This window comes from Lepidochelys kempii, chromosome 7 (genome assembly GCF_965140265.1).
Source record: "Lepidochelys kempii isolate rLepKem1 chromosome 7, rLepKem1.hap2, whole genome shotgun sequence".
NCBI lineage: Eukaryota > Metazoa > Chordata > Testudines > Cheloniidae > Lepidochelys > Lepidochelys kempii.
This window is the reverse complement of record NC_133262.1, coordinates 94555584-94579418: the sequence shown is the minus strand read 5'-3', so window position 1 is coordinate 94579418 and position 23835 is coordinate 94555584. Positions and strand designations below refer to the sequence as shown.

Genomic DNA, 23835 nt, shown 5'->3' with positions numbered 1-23835 from the left:
TACGATCAAGAGGAAAACATATCTACACTGCAATTAAACACCCACAACTGTCCTGGTTTTAGCAGACTCAGGCTCACAGGGCTCAGGCTACGGGACTGTAAAATTGTGGTGTAGACGTTCGGGCTTGGGCTGCAGCCCAAGCTCTGGGACCCCAGGAGTGGGATGGTCCCAAACATCTACACTGCAATTTTGAAGCCTCACAGCCCATGCCCTGCCAACCCAAGTCAGCTGACATGGTTCTGCTGCAGGTGTTTAAATTGCAGTGTAGACATATACCCTACATGTTTTCCTCTTAACCCTAACAGCTATTTTATGCTCCTGAAAAGGTAACTAGCCAAAGGGAAATTCTGGAAGTAAGAGAGAGCGCTAAAAACTCATGCTATTCAGTCCATACATTCACAAGAGCAGAACTGGGAAAAGCAATAGTGCAAAACTGTTGATAATATCTGCTAAAGGGAAGCCCACCACTAGAATTAACTATTTATTGTTTCTTGAGCACTCAAATGTTTGCTAGGCATTACATAAACAAATAAGAAGGAAATTTGCCTGTCTAGGGAGCTTATGATTTTAATAAATGACAAGATGCAACAGCTGAGAGCAACAAATAGCAGTACAGCAGAAGAGTTACATATACAAGGTTATGCAATTATTTAAGTGTGTCCCAGGTGCATCCTAAAAATTAGCAAGATATGTTACATTACTTTTCTTTCACAAAAGGTGTCATGAGATCTGTAACTTTCATCCAGTCACCCAAAGTCAAGAAAGGACCTTTTACCATTTTAACTGAAGTTTGTAATCCTGTCCTCTCCTCACTTCTGCAAGCTCTACACTTCACTGTAAACCAAGGGTAAGAGCCAAGTCCTAATATGGGACATGATCCTTTGGCCCAACTGCTATCAACAGACCCAAATCAACCCAGATTTATGCTAGATTTACAGAAATGTAGACAGGGACTCACCAGCAAGTTTAAGAGGCAAAACAAAAACAACTCATGGGTAACCCTAATCAAATGCTAAAAATAAAAATGCAAAATCCCCTAACATGTGCCGGAAAAGTAACCACATGATTAGTGATCCTGGCATGAGACAACGGTCTAATTTTTTTTTATTTTTTTTTTTATAAACTGTGACATGGCACATGTCCAAGTGGGGAAAAGAAATAAGGACTAGTTTGTCTTACCAGAATTCTTGTGTGTTGTGCCTTTACCACCCTGTGACCATTTTTAGCACAAATGGGTCAAATAAAGTCACCCAAATACTTTGTCTCATTGTTCACTTTTATTTCCCCATCTGTCTGTATTAAAAGTAGTAGGCACCACAAGGTTTTTGATTCCAGTTACATTCATTTGTTTTCATCACAGAATATATGGTTTAAAATATAAAAGTTATTACAAAGAGCTTACCGGACATTTTCTGGCCTCAATTTATCCAGCACCATCTCTATTAAATCAGGCCTAAATTCTTCAAGTAAATATTCAGCAGCAAGCACTTCTTCTATAGGATAATACTAAAAATACATAATAATAAAATAAAAATAAAACATTTTTGACTAGAAAACATTTTAAATAAAACAAAGCCTTATTGCATTAAGCTAAAAAGATAGCATTTAATAGTAATTATTATGAAAAACAGAGAGCTTTTATATTAGGTTCTGAATACATTATTATATGGTCATCTAAAAAGCCATCCACCCTAACTCCAGTAGTTATTAATATAAAATTAAGTAAAAATAATATGTAAAATAGTGACCCCTGGAGGATATTTTTAACGTTAAAAGCAGGAAATAGTAAGTGTACACAGACTCTCAAGAATTCAAGTTTCAGAACTCTAAAATGATCCTTATAACCGTAATTTAGCCAATTTTTCAAAGGAAAGAACGTTTCCAGTATCTAAGAACACAATATATATTGTTTCAGTAATTTGGGGTTTTCAAATATTTCTTTAGAACTCCAAGTTATATGATCATTTTCCTTAAGATACTACCATGTAAGCTGGATTTATAGAAAAGTATATTTTTGGACTGGGTGTTCAATGGGCACAAAGGGACGTAGAAATTGCAACCTCTGCAGGCAGCGATGGTGGAGTTAGGATTCAAACTGAGGAATGCAAGCAAGCTATTGCAAGGATTCCACCAGGTAACAGCGTGACCCACTCGTAAGCATGTGTTACTGGTCTGCATCTGCGCCTATTCACAGAGCATAGGAGTTGCTACTCTCCCCACATACAGAGACTTAGCTCTTTAGCTTAAGCTGTAGTAGCACACGTGTTTAGGTCTGAGATCCCCCATTCAGTCCCTGGTGTGTATGCCAAAGGAGTGACAATGGCACCTGTACTTTCTTGCTGGGGTCTCTATCATTGCCTAATGATGGAAACTGCCTGGGGGAGCTACTCAAATCAGTGCATCTCCTAGACAGCTTCGCTATGGCTGTGCTGTCTGTCTAGCTGGACCTTCCTAGTGAAAGTATAAAATAGCACATCAGATTTCAGTCTCAGATACACAGTATACATTGCTCTTCCATCTATACAGGTATTTTTATAGTTCTAATTACCATAATATCCGCGTGCTACATTTGAAATTATAATTTGAATCTCTGTCCTCCTTCTGAATCCTGCAGGACAACTAGCTTGATTGACTGTATGTTTGGGGGATTATATATATATTGGTGTGTGAGAGCAAAAGACTGCTTATCTGGAAAAATCATATATTGATTTTTTTATCTGGAAAAATCATATATTGATTTTTTGAGATATGCTGCAAATTGAATCTGGCTCAGCATAGCAAAAGCAGTCACATACCACTCCCTAGCTGCACAGGTACATTGGTTTCAGGCACCCGGAGCAGCCAGCTGAGAGGTAAATCACCGCAGGGCTGGGGACACCCAAGACAGTGGGCTCCTACTCCGAGCCGGGATCAGCTGCTAATCCCAACTGGGCTGGAGGCAGGAGGATGGGACTTCCTCTTCCTCTTCCCCTGCAAGGAATGGCAGGGGCTGTGTCAGACCAACCCCCAGAAACCTCCTCCAGCTACACGAAGCTTAGCATCATCCCCTGCTTCCTGCCCTCATCACTCCTCAGCTGTGGAAGGAGGGGTCACTGTACAGGGAGCTGCTCCCCCATCTGGACCTATCATATCCCCAACCACTTTCCCCTGGAAGCCCCTGCAGGGTCCCATTGCCCCTGCACCTGGAGCTCCCACCCCCCAAATGAGCCTCTGTGCATCCAGATCCCCCCCACACTTAGACCCCTCACTGAGCTGCCTGCACACAGATTGTCCCACACAGAATCCTCTCACCCCACACCTGGATCTCCCCACAATGAGCCCCTCCACACATGGACCCTGCCTGGTTGAGCCTGCCTGCCTCAAACCTAGTGCGCCTGGCACAGAGGTCCCAGGGTACAAGGCCCCAGGGTGTTTCTGGGGCAGGCCCAGGCCTTGTGCTATGTCAGGGACTCAGTGGTAAGGCTGCACCCACCCATGTCCCTGGGATGTGGGGCGGGGAGGCTGCAGGGTGATCTCCCACCTTTGTGCACTGCCATGCTGGAGCCTCCGCATTTATTTATTGACAAAACTTGCAGAATTTTACAATATTATGCACATAATTTTTAGGCGCATAATTTTTATTTTTTTGGCACAGAATGCCCTCAAGAGTAACTAGAGTATGTCTTGTGAAGGAACATAAAGAGCTCTAAGTACCCACTTTACAAACATCTAGTAGGGATAATGACATCCTACATCTAGTAGGGGTGTGTCCTTCAGGGATGCAGCTGAAATTGCTTGCCCTCTGGTGGAATGGGCCCTCGCCCCCTCCGGAAGGAAGGACCCAGGCCCACCCACTACTCTGGGTCCCAGCTCAGGGATGCTAAGAATACCACCTACATTGCCTTCTCCATCAGATATTTTCTAAGTCTCTGTTCCCAACCCCCAAGTTCAACTGGGGGGGCAGGAAGTGAAAGGGGAGGGAAAAGAGTGGCAGATGCAGCACCTGGCAGAGATGTGAACCTTGCCTAAGCAGCAGAGGCAACGTTGATTTTTTTTTTTTTTTCCTGTGAGCAACAAACAGGAAAGAGTGAGGGCAGAAAAACATGTTTTTTGGACTCTGGGCATAACCCCAGACTTTTTTTTGTATGTGGGTGGGGAGGTTGAATTCCCCAGGTGGGGAAGAAATGGGGTAAAAATACTAAGTATACTATGCTACACTATACCATAAAAATTACTAAACTTCTGCAGCAGACAGGAGGTGAGGACACCAAAAAGATTCCAACTCAGACCCTGCGGCGGAAAGAAGAAAGTGGAGAGGCATCTTCCCACACCAGCCTTTATGCCCTTGGTTTGGAGCACAAGGAGAACTACAGTGCATGTGAGGGGCAACTGACACTGCTTGTAAAAAGATTCCAGACTCAGGTGCATGGCACATATGCATACCCATGTGTGGAATACACAGAGACCATCACCTGTAGAAGAACATCATATTTATTTCCATTCAGATATTGCCCAAAATACAAATGCTTTACTTACATGCAAAATCCCTCCAAGCTTTGATGTATAACCTCGTGGTCGTTCTTTATCTTTAAATCTGAAAGCCACAGCATTTAGATCCTAAAAGAAAAAATTAAATCAAATTATGCATGGGAAAGCCATTTTCTACTTTGTAAGAATAAAAAAGTTTACTTAATACATTTTACACTCAAGATCAAATTAGGCATTTGGTCAAATAAATAAAGGACTGGACATTTGATCAACTGCCTGTCAGTTGCTTACCAATTTAAATAACCAAATGAATCACTGTATTACCCTTTCTTGTACACGATCATATACAAAAAAACAGCTATCATCCAATAAGTGAAAATCCCCTGTGATTTTATATCACTAGGTGATTACTTCTTTAGACAGTAATCCAGGGACATCAACTATTACATTCAAATGCTTCAAAAAGTAGCTCAGCTTAAGAAGGACAAAGGGCAGAAAGCTGGCAAGATCAAAGGCTTGTAGCTGCCACGTAGAGCTGACTAGGAAGGATATGCTCCCAAGCCAGCTCTGAGACTCCTCTCTCCTTAAATCCTCCCCGATTTACAGATGGGGGTTTTGCAGCTCTTAGGTCCTAAGCAATAACGTTTAATAAATCCATGACCACCAGAAGAAGATTCTTGTTGCACAACTTCTCTTACAGACAAAGCCTGATCAGGATTTACATCAATTTCTTACTACTAGGGGCACATGTTAAACATTCAAAACTGGCTATAACAAATATTCCCTCCGTTCATCTTAGAAGACCTAGAGTACAACGTATTGTTGACTTTTGTCTATGTCTGAAACTTTTGTCTGTGTTTGAAACACTCTCCTCTCACTTACACAAGTGCTTTAGTACCTATACAGCTAAGGTATACATACATATGATCTCCTTCATTACCAGAAAACCATTTTGATTTAACTTATCAATTTTCTGAATTATCCTCTCCCCCAAAAAATGATAAAAATCTGATTTGATATCCTTTTTTTGTAAGATGGTACATCTCCTGCAGCTGTTTCCAGTTAATTCTTACACAAAGTGTTATATTGTTTATGGAAACTGAGCCTAATATAGCTTTACAAGTCTTAAAAACATTCATGCTCTTTTCTCCTCTTTTCATATATCCAAACTGAAGGAAACTTCATAGCGAAGGGGGGAAAACCAAGCTGTTGATATTTCATGAGCTCTGGCAGCTGTGGGAAGGCTATGCAGGAGAAAATAAAATTTACACAGCAGGATCTTCAGAAAGGAGGAGCAGCATCGTGGAACTGAAGAAAAATTCTAGAGTAGGGATCAAGACCAGAGGCTGAGTGGGGATAAACTGGAGAGGCTGATGGGGAGAAGAAGAAGAAGGAAGCTGCCCAATTAGCATATGTGAGCAAAGGGTTCGAATGCAACAGGAGCACTACAGACTTTTCTTTATCTAAAATAGCACTTTAAAACTTCCATTGCCAAAGTTTTTGAATGAAATATTCAAAGTGTTACACTGAACAAGAATAAAGAAACTAATACCTGTACTTTTCCCTTTTTTCTCCTGTTCAGTCAGCCAATGGTAGAAACAGAGAGGCAGAAGCCTTTCAGAGCCCCTACACAAGGCATAACAAGGAACTAGGAGGATGAGAAAAGGTTTTCCTGGCGCTGTCTTTAGCCACATGAACTGGAGAAATCTCCCTTGGGAACCATACTACAAAGAGAGTAAAGAGTCATCTCTTTGCAAACACATGGCATGAAGATGGAAGGAATAAAGATGACAACTGTTGCATTGCTGGTCCCTCTACAACAAGATGAAGAGACATAATAGCAGGGGCTGCTGAAAGCCATGCAGTTGAAAAGCAGGGGTCTGATGTGAAGTGGCAATTGAAAGGGAAGAACTTAAAAAATGAATACACTGAAATGGGAGTACTAGTTAGTGTAAAACACCATGTAAGATATACCTATACTCTATAGTTTGTATTTTGGTACAACAGGCAATCCGTGTTTCAAATCATAATACAAATGGTCAATAGTATCATGGTCAAGTGGCTAGTTTGACAGAACATATATTTTGCTTGTAATGGCTAATTCACAGAGTAAGATATATATCTACATAAAAAAAAAAACACACACACACAAACTTCACACCTAAATAGGAAAAGAGAGCGAGAGAGAAAAAGAGAAAGGCCTTCCTCAACACTGTAACAGGGGCAAGGTAACTTATTTCTTCTGCTGTTTGAGACTGTCAACAAGGAAAGATTTTTAAGGGACCTTATGGCCATAAACAACAGAACTCCCTAAATAATTTTAGGCAGTACATGTAGCAAAAGTATTCAAACAGAAAATTGATTTTTTTCAGTTGATACTGTCTCTAAATTCCTGCAGACTCTGTGAATCCAGCACTGATGAAAGGAAGAAACTGCAGCTAGGGAGTAGCACAATATGGGAGGACTAGAGCTGATTACATTGCATTTCCTTCCCAAAATGTAGTCCCACAAGTCCTTGGTGAAGACAGAGATCAATTTTTTTATTTAGTAAGTATCTGGTGAAGCAAATTAACTTTTCTGCAGTGTACAACTATCTATCTGTTATGGAGTTATAGTTTATGGCATTCTGCAGCTTGTAAAACTTTGAAATCTAGAGATGCACATGACTGGATAAGACCCTTAATTAATCATTCTATATCTGATATCATAATTTACATAACAGACTGGAAAGGAGATACCAAGAAGCAATTACTGCTTTTCTGTATTTACAAGTCATATAAAAATCTATACTGACAGAGATTTCGCCAAATAAGACAAGTGCTTGAAAATGTTAACATTTGACATTTTAACCAAAAATTCTGTTTTTCATCTTGTCAAGTAGATAAAGATTTTCTGATTATTCTAAGTGGAAACTATTACTAGTTACTAAGTTTAACAGGATATAACTAAGGCCCTGATCCTGCAACATTTACTTGCATGTGTAACCCGTACATGAGTAGTTCCAGTGAACCAATGGAGCCACTCTTATGAGTAAAGGGTTGTATTACATTTCACATCACCACTGAGAAGTGAAATTTTATTACTGGGTATTAATAAAGCACTTTCAAAGTTTGCTATGTATGTGCACACAATCACACAGAACTGGAGTGCACTTTAACAATTAGTTCTGCAGAAGGTACAGGATACAGCTGTACTGCCCAGGAGGAGTCCAATGAAGTAATCTCCTGAGCTCTTGTTCAACAAGGTAACAGAGAATACTAACCCCCTACATGCCTGTGTCAACAGAATTGTGCCAGATGATATATGGGGAAGAAGAAGGTCCTGTCCATTCCCCACCCACTACCCAACTGTACCAGGTGTCCTGTTCCTGTTTTCCTCCCGCACCTGTAATAGAGCTGGAAGAAGGCCAGGCAAGTGCATTTAGGGGGAGTGTGAAACTTCTCCCGACACCTCTATGCAGCCATAGAAGGTAGGACCACGATCTAGACCACTCATCTGGCTCAGAAATAGCATTTTGTATTTATATTAAAAATATTGGTGTATCAAAGCATAAAGCTCAGCTTTAATTTTTTAATAAATGTTATAGAGTCATGCAAACTGCTTCTGCAGAACTGTAAAAGAAATTCCAATAGGGAATTTGGAATTCATGGAATTTGGTTCTCTAACATCCAAATTCTATCTATAAAAACAGATTAAGAGAGAATTGCTACTATAATGTAAAACTACTATACCTTGCACTCTTGGAAAACCCATTCCTGAGGTCCTTCCGTACGTAGTTTTTGAATATACTGAAACATGTGCAAAATTATATCTTCCACGTGCACTGAAAAACAAAGATTACACACTTAAGAATTCCTTGCATTCTGCATCTTGAAAAAAAATTCTTCACCTAAAAATAGACTAAAAAAAATTATGAAAAGTCTTTAACCTTGGTTAATTAGGACTTGATTCAACAAGGTATTTAAGTATGTGCATGGTCCCAGTGCAGAAGTCAACCTGTCTATTTACATGCTTGAAATGAGGCACGTGTTTAAGTACCTTATTGAACCAAAGCTTTATTTTCTATATAATGCTTTGAACCTGTTAATTTTTCTCTGTGTGTAAGCATTATTATTTCAATACAGATTTATATGGTATGAACCATCCAGCATGTACAGTAAGAGTTTATGATATTTGGGGAAATTATTTAATTATTAATTATTAACAATTAATAAGAAATTAATATCAAACATTTCTTTTATGAAATGGTCTTATTCAATACACTCATTTACAGTTGATTTCTGACTCCTTGATAAACAAAATGCCTGTCAACTTATTAAGAGGATCAGTGTCCAAAACACTTTTACAGGGCACAGTCATGTATCAGAACAGAAATGTATTCAGCTTGCAAGTTATTAAATATAAAATTAGACTCTTTGGATAAGAGAATAAAAGCCAGAATGCATCTTCCTTTCTAATAGGGGAGATTGAAAAACAGTTCTTCACTTACAAAGCCCTTCCTCTGTCAGGTCCACGTTAATGATGAAGAACATGAAACCTCTAGCACCTTCTTTCTGTCCTCCAACCAGAGTATTTACCCAGCCTATGAAATTAAGAAGAAAACATATTGCTAAAAAAATGTGTTCATTTATGCTGTTTCTCTAAATGTTTTTGGTGATAGTAATTTATTTACACACCGTACGCACTCTGAAAAAACATTTGCGTCAAACAACTTATATGCGGAGTACCTATTACATAGACAAGTTAAAAGAAGGATTAAATAGACACAATATTATGAGACGCTGAAGAGGATGTGTGCATGTAAACTGTAGTCCCCTTGCCAGTTTGGAGGCTTCAGAGAAGCAGCTCACAGGAGCTACCACAGACACTATCCCATTCAGGGAAAAGATCCAGGCAGTTTGCCCCAGCTGATGTGGAAGATGTCAGGTGATACTGGCAGCGGTTGATGGCTGCTGGCGTTACCATCAAGTCAAGACGACAGTATGCTTCTCCCATTGTATTCACCAGGAAGAAAAACCAGTATGCATGCAAATCAACTACTGGACACTCAGCAAGAGGACTATTCTGTCCAATACATGATGTCATGAGTGGATGATTTTGGATTGTCTGACTGGGTACAAATGGTTCTCAGTTCTGTATTTGCACTGTGTCTATTACTAGATTCCAATGGGGGAAAGAGTTCAAGGAGAAAATTGCCTTAATTTGTCCACTAGATTCTACCAGTTTAAGCACATGCCCCAAGACATCCCAGGTGCCCCAGCCACATTCCAGGGACCGATGGAGAAGGCAGGGAAAGACTGATAGCAGTCTTGGTATAGCTTGATGACTTGGCTGTATTTAAGAGCACCCAGAGAAGCATGAAAATTTGGCTCATGAAAGTCCATGAGCGGCTAAAAGCAAGTGGGTTGAAACTATAAATAGTAGGGCTGTCGATTAATGGCAGTTAACTCATGTGATTAACTCAAAAAAATTAATCACGATTAATGGCAGTTTTAATCACACTGTTAAAAAATAGAATACCAATTGAAATGTATTAAATATTTTGGATGTTTTTCTACATTTTCATATATATTGTATTCTGTGTTGTAATTGAAATCCAAGTGTATATTATTTTTATTACAAATATTTGCACTGTAAAAATGATAAACTAAAGAAATAGTATTTTTCAGTTCATCTCATACAAGTACTGTAGTGCAAACTCTGTGTCATGAAAGTGAAACTTACAAATGTAGATTTTTTTTTGGTTACATAACTGCACTCAAAAACAAAACAATGTAAAACTTCAGAGCCTACAAGTCCACTCAGTCCTACTTCTTGTTCAGCCAACCACTCAGACAAACACGTTTGTTTACATTTATAGGAGATAATACTGCATGGAAGCATATCTTCTGGAATGGTGGCTGAAGCAGGAAGGGGCTCATGAATGTTTAGCATATCTGGCACATAAATATCTTGCAATGCCAGCTACAAAGTGCCCTGCAAATGCCTGTTCTTACTTTCTGGTGATATTGTAAATAAGAAGTGGGCAGCATTATCTCCTGCAAATGTAAACAAACTTGTTTGTCTGAGCAATTGGATGAACAAGAAGTAGGTCTGAGTGGACTTGTAGGCTCTAAAATTTTACATTGTTTTATTTTTGAATGCAGGGGTTTTTTTAAAATAAATTCCACATTTGTAAGTTCAACTTTCATGATAAAGAGGTTGCACTACAGTACTTATATTGAATATACTTTTTCTTTTGTTGTTTTTACAGTGCAAATACTTGTAATCAAAAATAAAGTGAGCACTGTACACTTTGCATTCTGTTTTGCAACTGAAATCAATATATTTGAAAATGTAGAAAACATCCAAAAATATTTTAAAATGGTATCCTATTATTAACAGTGCAATTAATCACACGATTAATTGTTTTAATCACTTGACAGCCCTAATAAATAGATAAGTGACAATTTTACCAACTCATGGTGAAGTACATGGGACCACATTGTATTGGACAAAGGATTTGCAACAGATACAGCAAAGATGGAAGCCCTTACCATAGTGTCTCAGCAAAAGGACCTGAAGGGTCTGCAAACATTCCCAGGGTTCTGTGGGTACTACAGGAGATTTTTGAAGAGTTACTCCATTGTGGTAAAGCCACTTAGTTGTATGACGTAGTGTTACCCACCCACTCAAAGAAAAGGGAAGACTATCAAGAAATCATCTGTCAGGGTGTATTACTGTGCGTCTGAACCCTTTGGTGATCAGTGGGATGCATACTAAACAAGCCTTCAAAAGAGGGCATCTACTGACTAATGCACCAGTATTAGCCTATGCCGATAGCCTTACATCCTACATACAAATGCCAGTCTTAGTGGGCATGAAGCTGTGCTTTACCAGGAGCATCCAGACGGATAACATTGTATAGCCATTTGCTAGCCAAAGACCGTTGGACTCTGAGCAATGGTATCCTGCTCACAAGTTGGAGATCCTTGTGCTCAAGTGAGCAATGGTAGAAAAGTTTCAGGACTAGTTCTATGGGGTGAAATTCCAAAAAGTCAGAATAGATAACCCGCTGACCTATGCGCTCATTACCACAAAACTGAGTACAACAGGATAAAGTGGAGTGTCTGATATAACAATATATGACTTAAGCCTGAAGTACCTTCTTGGGAGTATAAACATTGGTGCGGACACTCTGTCATGTAGACCACAATAGAACATAGACTGGTAACAGAACTGCCTGAGAAAGGTGACTGGACTGAGGCATGACTGAGTGTCTAGTTGTTGTATAGACATATCCAAGAGGACAGCCCCTCTCATTACTATTACTAGTGTAGGAGGAATAGAGCTAGTCTGTATGGACTCTCTCTCTCTTTGGAAACAGACTAGGAATATTGGGAATACTTTGGTCATCACTGACTACTTTACAAGGATGCGCAAGCTTACCCCTCAAAGGATCAACTTGCATCCACTGTTGCCAATGTATTGTGCATTATGGGTTACCTACCAGAATACACACAGACCAAAGATGAACTTTTGAAAGTTGCCTCAGCAAGAGCTGCTACATGTCGTAAGGGTAAAAAAACCCCCAAAACCTGGAACACTACCCCTTATTACCCATAGGGAGACCTTCAGAAGAGGTTCAACTGCATGCTGTTAAAACACATTGGGTACACAGGACTCTCAACAGAAACACAGTCAGAGTCAACGTGTCTCATCTTGTATATACCTACAATTATATGCATAATGAAGACACTGGACACTCAGCTTATTGACCAAACATTAGAAGCTATCTACCTGTAAAACTTTGTTTTGGCATTTCTGCTAGTGGACTCCTACTCGGAGTAGTAAAGTCATGTCAGGATACATGGACTTCACTGTAGAGGCCAAAAAGAGTGTCCTTTTATCACTGCTAACAAAACATCCTTCAATCACAGATCTGTCCTCTGAGCCCCTGAATGTTGGATTTAGTCAACTGTGGTAAGGAAGCAATGTACAGGCTGGTGAAGTAAACATATGCAAGAGGAATAGCTTCTGGTTGTATCCCCAACTGGCCAATGTTATGCCCTATGTTGGCAGGTGTGGGGTATCCCTTAAAGATTACTATCTGGCCCACGGCCCTCACTTCAGATGGAGACACATCAGTTCAGTATACTACCTTCAACAGACTACCTGTCTAAAAGAACAACTTCAAAAGACATACCATGGCCACTTCTGCTGCACAACAAAACAATCATACTAACAAAGGACTCTATGACCCCCAGGCCAGAGACCAAGAATTGCATACAAAAAACAGAGTCCTCACCAGGAATCTGCACATTTCTGGGACACACAAAACTGCAGAAAGGTGGAAGGCTGAGCCACACATAGTCAAAGAGAAAATGCCTGGCCTGCCAGTCTGTCAACTCAAGCTATAGAAAGGAATGGGTCCCTCTAATATCCTGCACAGAAGTCAGATCCTGACAATAGGACACTTGGTGAAGATACCAGTCAGGACCTCGTCACATTCATCTATTGTCACACAACAGATAATAGATCAACAATGCCCTCATATTATCACTCCTTGCAACCTCCACCTTTTCCTGAGAGGTCAGCAGAAGACCATCAGTTACCCTATGCTGTTGCTCCTTCTGATTCAGGAAAGGAAGACATTGGCCACACAAACCTGCAATTTACTTTGTTGCTCTTAAATAGATTAATTACCCATTCATTTGGCATTCTTGACTCCTTTGCCTGTTCCCTTCCCCTCCTTTTAATTTATCCCTATCCTTTCCAGGAACAGAATATTATTTATGTTTATTTGTTTGTCCGTGTGTCCCAGCTACTATAAACTGTAATATCCTAGATAGGGGCCATAGGGGTTATTAGTAAATGCACCTGGCTACTAGGTGGAGACATTGCACACAATGAACCACGGACCCCATTGGTCCTAAGATGGGTCACAGAGCCCCTTAAAGAGAAGGAATAAGAGACTACACACCACCCTTGAAGATCAAGGGTACCCCAGAAGAGGAACCATTAATGTACAGAGAAAAAAAAACAAACTCCTTCTGAGAAAGCAACACGTATAATTACCATAAGGGAAATATGAATGTCTATATTTCTTTGCAGTTGTTTTGGGCATTAACTAACTCATTCTGGCAGTAATGGATATCTCAGTGGTATACATTGTATGCATGGATGGTATTCAGTAAAATGATTTTGCAATTAATAATTTGGCTAAACTTCAATAAGAATATGTACAGAAAGTTACCAATCACAGTAAAATGAACAACAGAGGCCAAAGACACACCGTTTTGGTCATTGAGAGGTGCTGCCCTTAGCCCCAACATCAGTGACGCAATACAAAAGGGAAGTCAATATGCCTATGTTTTGAGAGACAACCCAATTGTAGCAATGGGATCCAAGAAACAATAGTTTCAATATTTGAGGTTCTCTTTGTAACCAAACAGAGAAAAAAGAATACTTGAGAAATGACTTAGAATTAAGATTTAATTTATTCAGATTTCTGATATTTAAGCTTTTAATTCTCAGAGGTCAACCTGAAGTGAAATATTGCTTCAAGGTTTCATGGCATATTTAATGCACTACTTTTAACAGTTCACTTCCAGTGGGCTTACCTTTAGCTTTGAGTTCTGATAAAAGACTTCCTGGACCTTCATGCCCAATGAGATGACCAAGGTAATGACCAGGGTTTGATTTATAATATTTCTGAAGGTCCGGTATTGGAAATGTGACATAAAGATTTCTAATGTCCTTAATAGGTACCACTTTGTAAAGTTGCTAGAAGTAAAAATAAAACATTCCATTGATTCTAGTATTTCATCTTTTCAGGAGCATACATTATACCCTCCTACACACACACACACACCTCTATACCATACCATACCAAAACAAAAAAACAAACAAAAAAACCCACCCCATTTACTTAGAGTTAAGAAATGCACATAAGTAACCTTATCAACACAATTGTTAATTTGTTGTTTCCTGAATTTTTAACCCAACATTCACAATCACAGTAATCTCAACTCACAAGCCTTAGCACCCAAACACACACTTGGAATCCTCATTTCTCAATCACATTCAAATGCACAATTTTAACTATGAACTTAGCTAGATTAAGCTGAATGGTCTATAGACACCTGCAGTAGTTGTAGTAGTAAAGTATATGATGGTGTTATTTCTACATGGAAAAAGTAGGAGAACAGAGTTACGGTCTGTACCCTTCAGTGAATGTATACCAGAAAGTCTCACAACTTACCTGAAGATGTTCTTCTTGGAAAGGATGTTCAGGAAATTCTGGTAATGGGACATTTTTGTTCTCTACTCCTGAAAATAGCTTCACTACCAAACTGGTCAGCTCATCCAAGGATTCTAAAAAGAGAATCATTAGAAATAGCACAATCATTGTCAGAAGATTCCAGCAATCTGGGACTTACATATTTTTTTAGAAAAATAATAAATTATAAGGTTGGACTTAATGGCTCCCCCATCACCAACAAGTGAACTACGATTATTTGGAGAGACGGAATATATTCTGAGATTTATTTTTATTACTTATAGATAAGGTTTTGTGCTTTATAAACCTAAAGGAAACAAGAAAGAGCACCTTAAAAACAAACACACCTACACCCACACACCAACAGTTTGCAGGTCAAATTAAGGCTGTGGAAAAACAAACAAAGATGTTCACAGTTCTCTAATCAACATGTAATTTTACAAACCACATGTTCTGCCATACTAAAGCAGGATAGCATGAGTTAGACACGTGAGGCCTGATCCAGCAGTCCATACTTATACAAAACTCCCATTAATAAATAATAATAATAATACCACCTAGCTCTTATATAAGCGCTTTTCATCAGAAAAATTTTAAGTGCTTTAAATGGAGGTCAGTATCATTATCCCCATTTTAGAGATGGGGAAACTGAGGCACAGAAAGGTGAGGTGACTTGCCCCAGGTCATCCAGCAGAACAGCGGAGGGGGGTAATAGAACACAGGCAGTTCAGTGGGCCTACGGTTATAATTTCACAAGCATAGTTTGTCAATTAATTTCATATTAAAAGACAGAAAAAGGCAAGGTACCACAGAAGTTGATGATAAAAAAGCAGATGATGGAAAAGAGACGACTAAGGGGGGAGGAATATGATAGAGGTGTATAAAATCATGACTGGTGTGGAGAAAGTAAATAAGGAAGTGTTATTTACTCCTTCTCAGACCACAAGAACTAGAGGTCACCAAATGAAATTAATAGGCAGCAGGTTTAAAATCAAACAAAAGGAAGTACTTCTTCACACAACTCACAGTCAACCTGTGGAACTCTTTGCAGAGGATGTTGTGAAGACCAAGACTATAACAGGGTTCAAAAAAGAACTAGGTAAGTTCAGGAGGATGGGTTCATCAATGGCTATTAGCCAGGATGGACAGGGATGGAAATCATGTTCTGAAGTGTCCCTTGCCTCTGTTTGCCAGAAGCTGGGAATGGATCACTTGATGATTACCTGTTCTGTTCATTCCCTCTGAAGCATCTGGCATTGGCCACTGTCAGAAGACAGGATACTGGGCTAGATGGCCCATTGGTCTGACCCAATATGGCCATTCTTTTGTTCTTACTCTTTGTAGCCCTGATTTAGGAATGTACTTAAACAGGCAAGTAGTCCCAATGAAGTTAGTGGGACTACTCATATGTTTAAGATAAGGAAAGTACTCAAGCACATGCATTAACTGGCATGTACAAGTCCACATATGGTATGTTTATGTTCCAAACAATGTTCAATGTCATTGCCGCAGCAATTTATTTTTTCTCAAAAGCAGTATTTTCTAAAAGTAGACAGTTCATCCTATTATTACCGAAGATGTCAGGTGTTCTTATTTAAAGCATGAGTATTTCCACATGATGTTACTTTAGAGGCAGACAATTTAATTAATAATAAAATCTGTCAAAGTACTTTTCATGATTTTAAAAATTAATTTCACATATTTTGTCTGATCATGTATTGACCCCCCGTTATATTATTGTAGTTTGGCTCATGAGTACTGGTCTGCCAGCATATTTAAAAGTTTTTCAACACATTGTTATTAAGCTTCTTAAAACCCTCACAAAAAATATAGTCCTGATTCTAGGAGGTGTTGAGCATCTGCAACGTTAACTGACTTAATTTAGAATCTTGAGTGTGCAGCATCTCTGAAATTAAGGCTTCTTATCTAATTTAGAAATTTCTATAAAACAAATATCTAGATTAAACTTTGGCCCTTCTATCTTTGATTATATGTCCTGTAGGTCATTGTGGAATTACACAAACATGCATCAGAGAAAAATCACAAATTATGCAAAGTATTTTCAGACTAGATCTGCTAAACTGATTGTGGTAAATTTCTAAAAATATATTCATATAAATTTTAAAAACTTCTCTTATCTGAGGCACAAGTACTCCTTTATCATGTAGCATTCCGTAGCAAGTTTTAGGATTGGGAGAAAAAAAAAAAAATTCTGCAAATATATACACACACTGAACTGTGCGGGCAATGAGTATTCTCACTGACTTCAGACTGTTCACAGTGTATAAATTAAGAACATCTTTACAGGATTGCGACCCTAGCCTCCTTTGTTTAAAAGCCTGGAGAAAAATCTTAGCTGATGTAAGTATGTCTTATTTTCTTCTATAAGAATTCAAATAATAGATGTAAAAATCACACTCAGCTAACTAAGAAACTACCATTAAAAGTTTGGTACTCACCTCGTCCTAGGACACAAATAGCCATTAAATTTGATGAATAATAAGTGGAATGGAACTTCAACAGCTCCTGTCTTACATCTATTCCTTCTTTAGTTGGTCTAGTTTCCAAAGTGAATTTGTTCCCTGTAATACAAAATAAAAATCATGAAGATATTTATTGCTGGACACACATACAAGTTATATGAATTTAAAAACTGAAAAAACCCTGTCTGATTCTCCTGTCTTCAAGGTGTACGTACAAAGATTTATTTATTTATTTTTAAATAAAAGTACATACCAAAAACATCAGATTGGACAAATATCAACTAATCTCATCAGGACCAATCAACTCTTCCATCCTCAACCCATTCCTTTCTTAAAAGGCTGGGAAAACAGATAACTTTGCAGTAAAGCTTACAGGTCAGACTTTTTCAAATAAACAAAAATTCCCATTTAAGTAGTCACAGCTATTGAGTTTTGAAGGTGTCACATTAATGCACTGATGGCAACTTTTACTGTAAGAAAATATTTAGGTTTGTAGTTAAAGCAACAGTCTTGTCTGGTGCAAGAGTAATGAGGTGACACTAGAAAAAAAAGTCAGAATTTGTGAAAAACAAGATGATCAGAGTTGAATTCTAGTCCATTCCCTTTCACTTGGAAATCTTTTGTTGCAGTCACGTGGATGTAAAAGAAACATACTAGAACTCTGATAGGCTACCAACTCTAAGACTAGTTTTACATTACAGCCAAACAACAAAGAAACCAGAAAAAAGGAACATTCAATGATAAGGTAGGAGGATGGAAGCAAGACAATAGGGTGGAGGGAGATAATAACACAGGATATGCAACAGCAAGAAGTATAAACATGCTGTTAAACAAATCTCCAACACAGGTAGCAATTAACATACATCACCAAGGCAATAAGTAAACACCAGGCATAGTATAAGCTTGTACCAGAGGTTGCAGGTACATTTAGTTTCAGGACTTCAACCAACCAAAAACCACAGGTATCCAGTATACAAACTCTTCATGAAAGGATTTATTACTTTTATTTAAAAAGTTATATTTGAAATTGAAGTAAAAAGAGCATACAAACACATAAAAATAGTTCTTTAAAGTTATTTGTTTTTAAAATGTTTGGTTGTTTTTTTCCCTGGTCTCCCTCTACCTCTGCTAAGCAGACCACAGATGTCAGGAACTTATCGGACATTATAGAGCTCAGCCTGAAGCCAGAATGTAGAAGTACATGTTCCAAAGACTCACCTAAATGTTTAAGTCTATCATTTCCATTCCCACAGAAATAGGCAATGGATTGGCAAAAACAGGGCAAGGTACCAGATGATTATTTGTTAAAAATTGTGCTGCTAGGATATATATGAGTGCCAGAAAGCGACTGGGTATGTGGGTGGGTGGGCAGGCAGCGCACCAGACAGTGCTTGATGTCTGGGAGAGGTGGTTGTGGGAGAGTGCTGGAAGGTATCTAGAGTCAGGGGAGGGAGTTGAATCGCTGACAGATGTCTGGGGCTGCTGGATTAGGTGGGCAATGAGTGTATGGGGGTTACCGGGGACTGAGTGGTGATACTAGGAAGAAAGCTGGTGGGCTGACTGTCTATCCAACATGAGAAGCAGCACAAGGAGAGTCTGCTTGGCTGATGGGAGAATAGGTTCCACAGTGACCCGTGGTGGTCTGAAGTAGGAATCACACCCATTCCTGCAGCCCAGCAGAATGCATAACATCTCAGCTGCAGACAGGGCTGCCACGTGTGTGCATCATGCAAAGGTGAGACACTTGGCAACCCTCTGTGTAATTAAAAAACCCACAAATGAAGGCTCTGGTTCTTCAACTCATATATGCAAACTGTCCACTTTAAAATATTTGATTACAGAATTGGGGCGTAAAATAGTACTATAGATATTGAGAATTATCATCTTAGTATTATTACTACTACTGAATTTGAATATATTTCAGGCACTCTATCTAGAAAAGATCTGTAATCCTGACCAGCCATAAATCCCCACAGCTATCTATGGATATGACAGTTGCATAAAGAAGAAATATTTAAACAGGAACTCTTCTAACCTGCAGAAAATGTTTTCTGAAACTTTCTGGATTCCGCCTGGGATTGGCACAGGGATTTAAAATGATTCCCCGCCCCTCCTCACCCCCATCAGCACAGTACTGATTCATGAGCACCAAACCCTGGCTCGCTGAGATTACAGAAACTGTTTTTTCCTGATTAGAAATTAATCCACCGACACTGGATTTTCTCCCATGGATCATCAGATAGGTAACTTGCAACACTTTCCTTAGATTTTTCTCTGTACATTTTTAAAATGATTTCCCACTTCAGAGAGTTCTTCCTTACTAGGAGAAAGTCAACATGTCCTCATCCAAATAATCTTACCACTTTAGGATGCTAGAGCTGATTAGTCAGACACTGCATCTATTAAACAGCCAGAGAACCCTTCTGAAAGCCTTACATCCAAATGTTAAATATTAATTGAGAATCCAAGGACATCATCATCAATTGTAATAATGTTCTTATTTGCTCTCTAGGGGTCATCTCTGGCAACCCCACACTTGCAGTCCCACTGTCCTCAAGGCATCGGATTTCTGTGGCCATGAAGGGGTTGATAAAGCCCTGAAAAAGCACCTGATATCCAAGAATTAAACACAACTTAAATCTCTATTGTACTAGCACAATTTGCTAGCTAATATACTTATTCATTTGAAATTATCAAAAAAAAGCTCTGTAGTAAAGTGTAGAAAAGTAACTTCTGCGAAGTGAACCTAATCAAGCCTCTCTGTCCATTTTAAAGCTTTTCTGTTTTACATACATGGAAACAGATAAATGGTATCTAAACTCAAATATATTTTTATAAAGGTTAATTTGAATTTTTCTTCAGCTGTTAAAGGGCACCTAAGGAGCAACAAATCCTGTAAAAGCCATTTAGCCACCTATTTAACCAAGGCCTCACTTTTCTTAGCCATCTATCGCTGTTGCCCACTGTGATTTATGCTCTAGATTTTGTCTTGATGCACACATCCATTAATTGCACCAGTGCTTTGCTAAGCTTTCCTCATTTACTTAACCTGCTCAGTTTGTCCTCCCAATGCAACAGTTGTTAGCAAAATGCTATTTGGCTGCTGGTAATTTAAATGCTCTTCATCCACTTTCTCTCTCTCACAATGATTTACAGTCCCAACTTGTGAGACTCACTTCCAGTCGTTACAAAAGAATTGTATACTGCTGAAATCATCATCATCATCATAAAGGCTGTGTCATCACCAAACTCCTAGTCTTGTATCAGTTTGTTCCATTTGTTTTGTCCAGCTCTTTTTTTAATCTATTGTGTGGAAAATGTAATGAATCACCACAAACATGTATGGAGGAAAAAAGGAAATTGCTTTCAGTCCTATCTTCACCAATTTTACACAGTCTCAGCATGCATTTTATGCAGAACTTTAACTGGGCATTTGTGTGTCTGGGGCAAGCAAGCATATTTGCACCCTCTACCATTTTTTTCATCTTTTTCGCACCATTCTTCCAGCCCTGTGGCTGCCGCACTTGCCCCATCCTGGTTACAGCCCTGATCTTAGGTCAGCTCTAATAGATGGGTAAGTCTATTTTAACAAACCTGTTCCAAATTTACTGAAGGGATGATTGGGATTTCCAGTAGCTTTCTCCAACTGAAACAATCGCCAGGCATCATTCATTAAATTCTTTTCATGCTCGGAATCAACAGCATTCACCTCCCTTTCCTTGCAGCTCTCATCAAACAGAGGGCATAGGAAAAACTGGGCAAACCTAAAAGAAAATTTTACAAATTTGCACAACTAAAATGTAAACATTTTCCAAGTCAGGATTATTGCACATAAAAAAAAAACACCCAATAACAAAAACCAACCCTCAAGCCACAAAGTTTAAAAACTCATGTAATATTTTAATTTATTGTTAATTAACAGTTTAAGACTAGAACCTCAGAACTCCTGAAACAAGTCCTGGCTTTCCCAGAGACTTGCTGTGTGGTTCTAGTTAAATCACATAATCATCTTCTTCTTAATTTCTCCATCTGTAAAATATCAACAATGACTTATTTACCATAGAAGAGTGTTGTGAAAATCCAACACTCTTGTTAATATAGTGCAGTGCATCCATGGAGGATGTCAAATGTTTATTTTTTAATATTTATCGAAAGTTATATAAATGGTACACAGACTTATACAAACCTAAGTAAAACCAAACATATAAACCTTGATCTGTACAAAATGCCATAAATACTATCACATATCACTCACTATAAATGCATTTCCTATAACTGATGCAACTCAGCCCATAAAATAATTTCAATCTTTCATTTTATCATTCATTTAATAACCAAGATGTTCATACCATGCAACTTTTGTCATTTCTAACTATTCACCATCATGTGATCTTTATTATTATAGCCCTAGAGGCCCCAACAGGGATCAGAGCCCCATTGTATTAGACATTGTTCAAACACATAATAAATAAGGCTCCGTATTTGTCACGGAAGTCACCCTTCCGTGACTTTCCATGACCTCCGTGACTTCTGCAGCAGCTGGCGTGCCTGGCCTGGGGGCCGCCTGCGCAGCTCAGGCAGCCCCTGGGCCAGTCGTACCGGCTGCTGCTGCGGCAGTCTCAGGTCCCCCCTACCCTCCAGCAGCAAGAGTTTTTTTTGTGGGTTTTTTTCTTGGGGGTGGGGGGGTGAAGAGTTCAGGACTGGGAGTTGGGGTGTGGGACAGTGCTTACCTGGTGGGGGAAGCTCCCCAGAAGGGCGACAACAACTCCCCCTCCCGCAACTCCTAGCTCCACATGCTGCTTCCGCAGCTGCTATTGGCTGCGGTTCCCAGCCAATGGGAGCTGCAGAACCGGGGCTTAGGGTAGAGCGGAGGCAGCACGTGGAGCTAGAGTCCCCGCTTTCCAGGAGCTGGGTAGGGAACCTGCCCCAGCCCAACCAACCTCCCCAACCCCAGCAGCCGGGCTGCCCTCCCAAGCCCTCCCCACAAGTTTTAGTCAGGGGTATTTAGTAAAAGGCATGGACAGCTCACGGGCCATGAATTTTTGTTTACTGCCCATAACTGGTCCATCACTTTTACTAAGAATACCCATGACTAAAATGTAGCCTCAAGAATAAGAGAGAGTCCCTGCCCCCAAAAGCTTACAGTCTAAACAGACAAAAAGGTAGAAGAAAGGAAATAATATTGTCTCAGTTTTACAGATAGGAAAATTGAGGCAAAGAAGGCCTATCTCAAAGCCTATTAAACGTAATGGAAAGACTCCCACTGAATTCAATAGAGCTTTGGATCACATCTTAAAATGACTTGCCCAAGATCACATGGAAAATCCATGCCTTAAACACAAGTCAACTCTAACAGCCAGTGCTACCAACCCCACCTATAATAATACAAGATGTAATCCTGTCAGCAAAAGTTCAACATATAATTATGATTTTGTTTCAGATATTACAAAATGTCAACCAAAAAAAACCCCTCAGAAAACTAGAAGTAACAAATCTGTTTACCTGTCCAGTGCACCTTCTAGATGTTCATGTGACACATCAAAGTAATAATTGGTGTGTTCTCCACTGGTGAAAGCATTTGAACTTCCTGCATGCTCACTAAGAAACTGACTATACTCATTCTCTTTTGGGTACTTCTTGGTTCCCAAGAACAGCATATGTTCACAAAAATGGCTAAGCCCAGCAATGTTTGGGGGGTCTGATAATGAACCTGCAGAGAAAAATACACATTAAAGTAGTTTTTTAAAAAGCATTTAGATTATACTAGTGTGCAACCAATTATGTGAATTCTGTAGTTATGAACCTCCACTTAACTCCATCCGCACAGGAAAACAAACCGAATGTTCAAAACAGATATTTCAAAATGAGCAACTTAGTCACCTTGAGAGGGCTCAAACTCGGTTTCTTTCTTCTGGGCCAAGCTAGGATCACCATATACTCGTGACTCCTAAACTGAGGCCCACGGACCATTTTTAGTCTGAAGAGAACTGAATGATCATATGGTTCTGGTTTCTCCTCTTTGTTTCCAGCAACTACACTGCATTAAAAGGCAGCTAATGATATACTAAATCAGGGGTGGCCAACCTGAGCCTGAGAAGGGGCCAGAATTTACCAATGTACATTACCAAAGAGCTGCAGTAATAGGTCAGCAGCCCCACATCAGCTCCCGCACTTTGCTCCCAGGGCCTCCCACCCACCGGCAGCCCCGCCAATCAGCATCTCCCTCTCCTTCCCCGCACCGCCCTATCAGCTGTTTCGTGGCGTGCAGGAGGCTCTAGGGTGGAGAAGCAAGGGCATGGCAGGGTGAGAGAAGGGGGCAGGAAGGGGTGGAGTGGGGGCAGGGCCTGCAGCAGAGCCAGGGGTTGAGCAGTGGGCACCTCCCAGCACATTGAAAAGTTGGTGCCTGTAGCTCCTGCCCCGGAGTTGGTGCCTATACAAGGAGCCATATGTGGCTCTGGAGCCACAGGTTAGCCACCCCTACACTAAATGCTTTGCTGATATTACATTTCCACGCAAGCCATTGCTGCGATTTCCACAAAGTTGCTATGCAATTGTGAATAGAAGGGAGAGGTGTCACTTCAAAAAGGGAGGGGAGGTAGTCCATGAGGGAAAAAAAAAAAATGT

At 39.6% G+C, this 23835-nt stretch overlaps 1 protein-coding gene across 9 annotated transcripts in view; it reads right to left on the bottom strand.

The window, feature by feature from the left end:
• Positions 1–23835, bottom strand: part of IDE (insulin degrading enzyme) — a 183250-nt gene that overhangs the window by 55240 nt on the left and 104175 nt on the right. For 7 of the 9 annotated variants that reach the window (XM_073353894.1, XM_073353898.1, XM_073353892.1 and 4 more), the window contains exons 3-11: positions 22714–22921; positions 20806–20975; positions 17188–17310; positions 14711–14823; positions 14070–14232; positions 8957–9049; positions 8199–8290; positions 4516–4596; positions 1403–1506 (exon numbers count right to left, since the gene is read on the bottom strand). In XM_073353894.1, the coding sequence (XP_073209995.1) occupies positions 1403–1506; positions 4516–4596; positions 8199–8290; positions 8957–9049; positions 14070–14232; positions 14711–14823; positions 17188–17310; positions 20806–20975; positions 22714–22921 (1147 nt within the window). Of the gene's footprint in view, positions 1–1402; positions 1507–4515; positions 4597–8198; positions 8291–8956; positions 9050–14069; positions 14233–14710; positions 14824–17187; positions 17311–20805; positions 20976–22713; positions 22922–23835 lie in introns of those variants that run through there. The other 2 variants (XM_073353899.1, XM_073353900.1) reach the window with 2 other exon arrangements.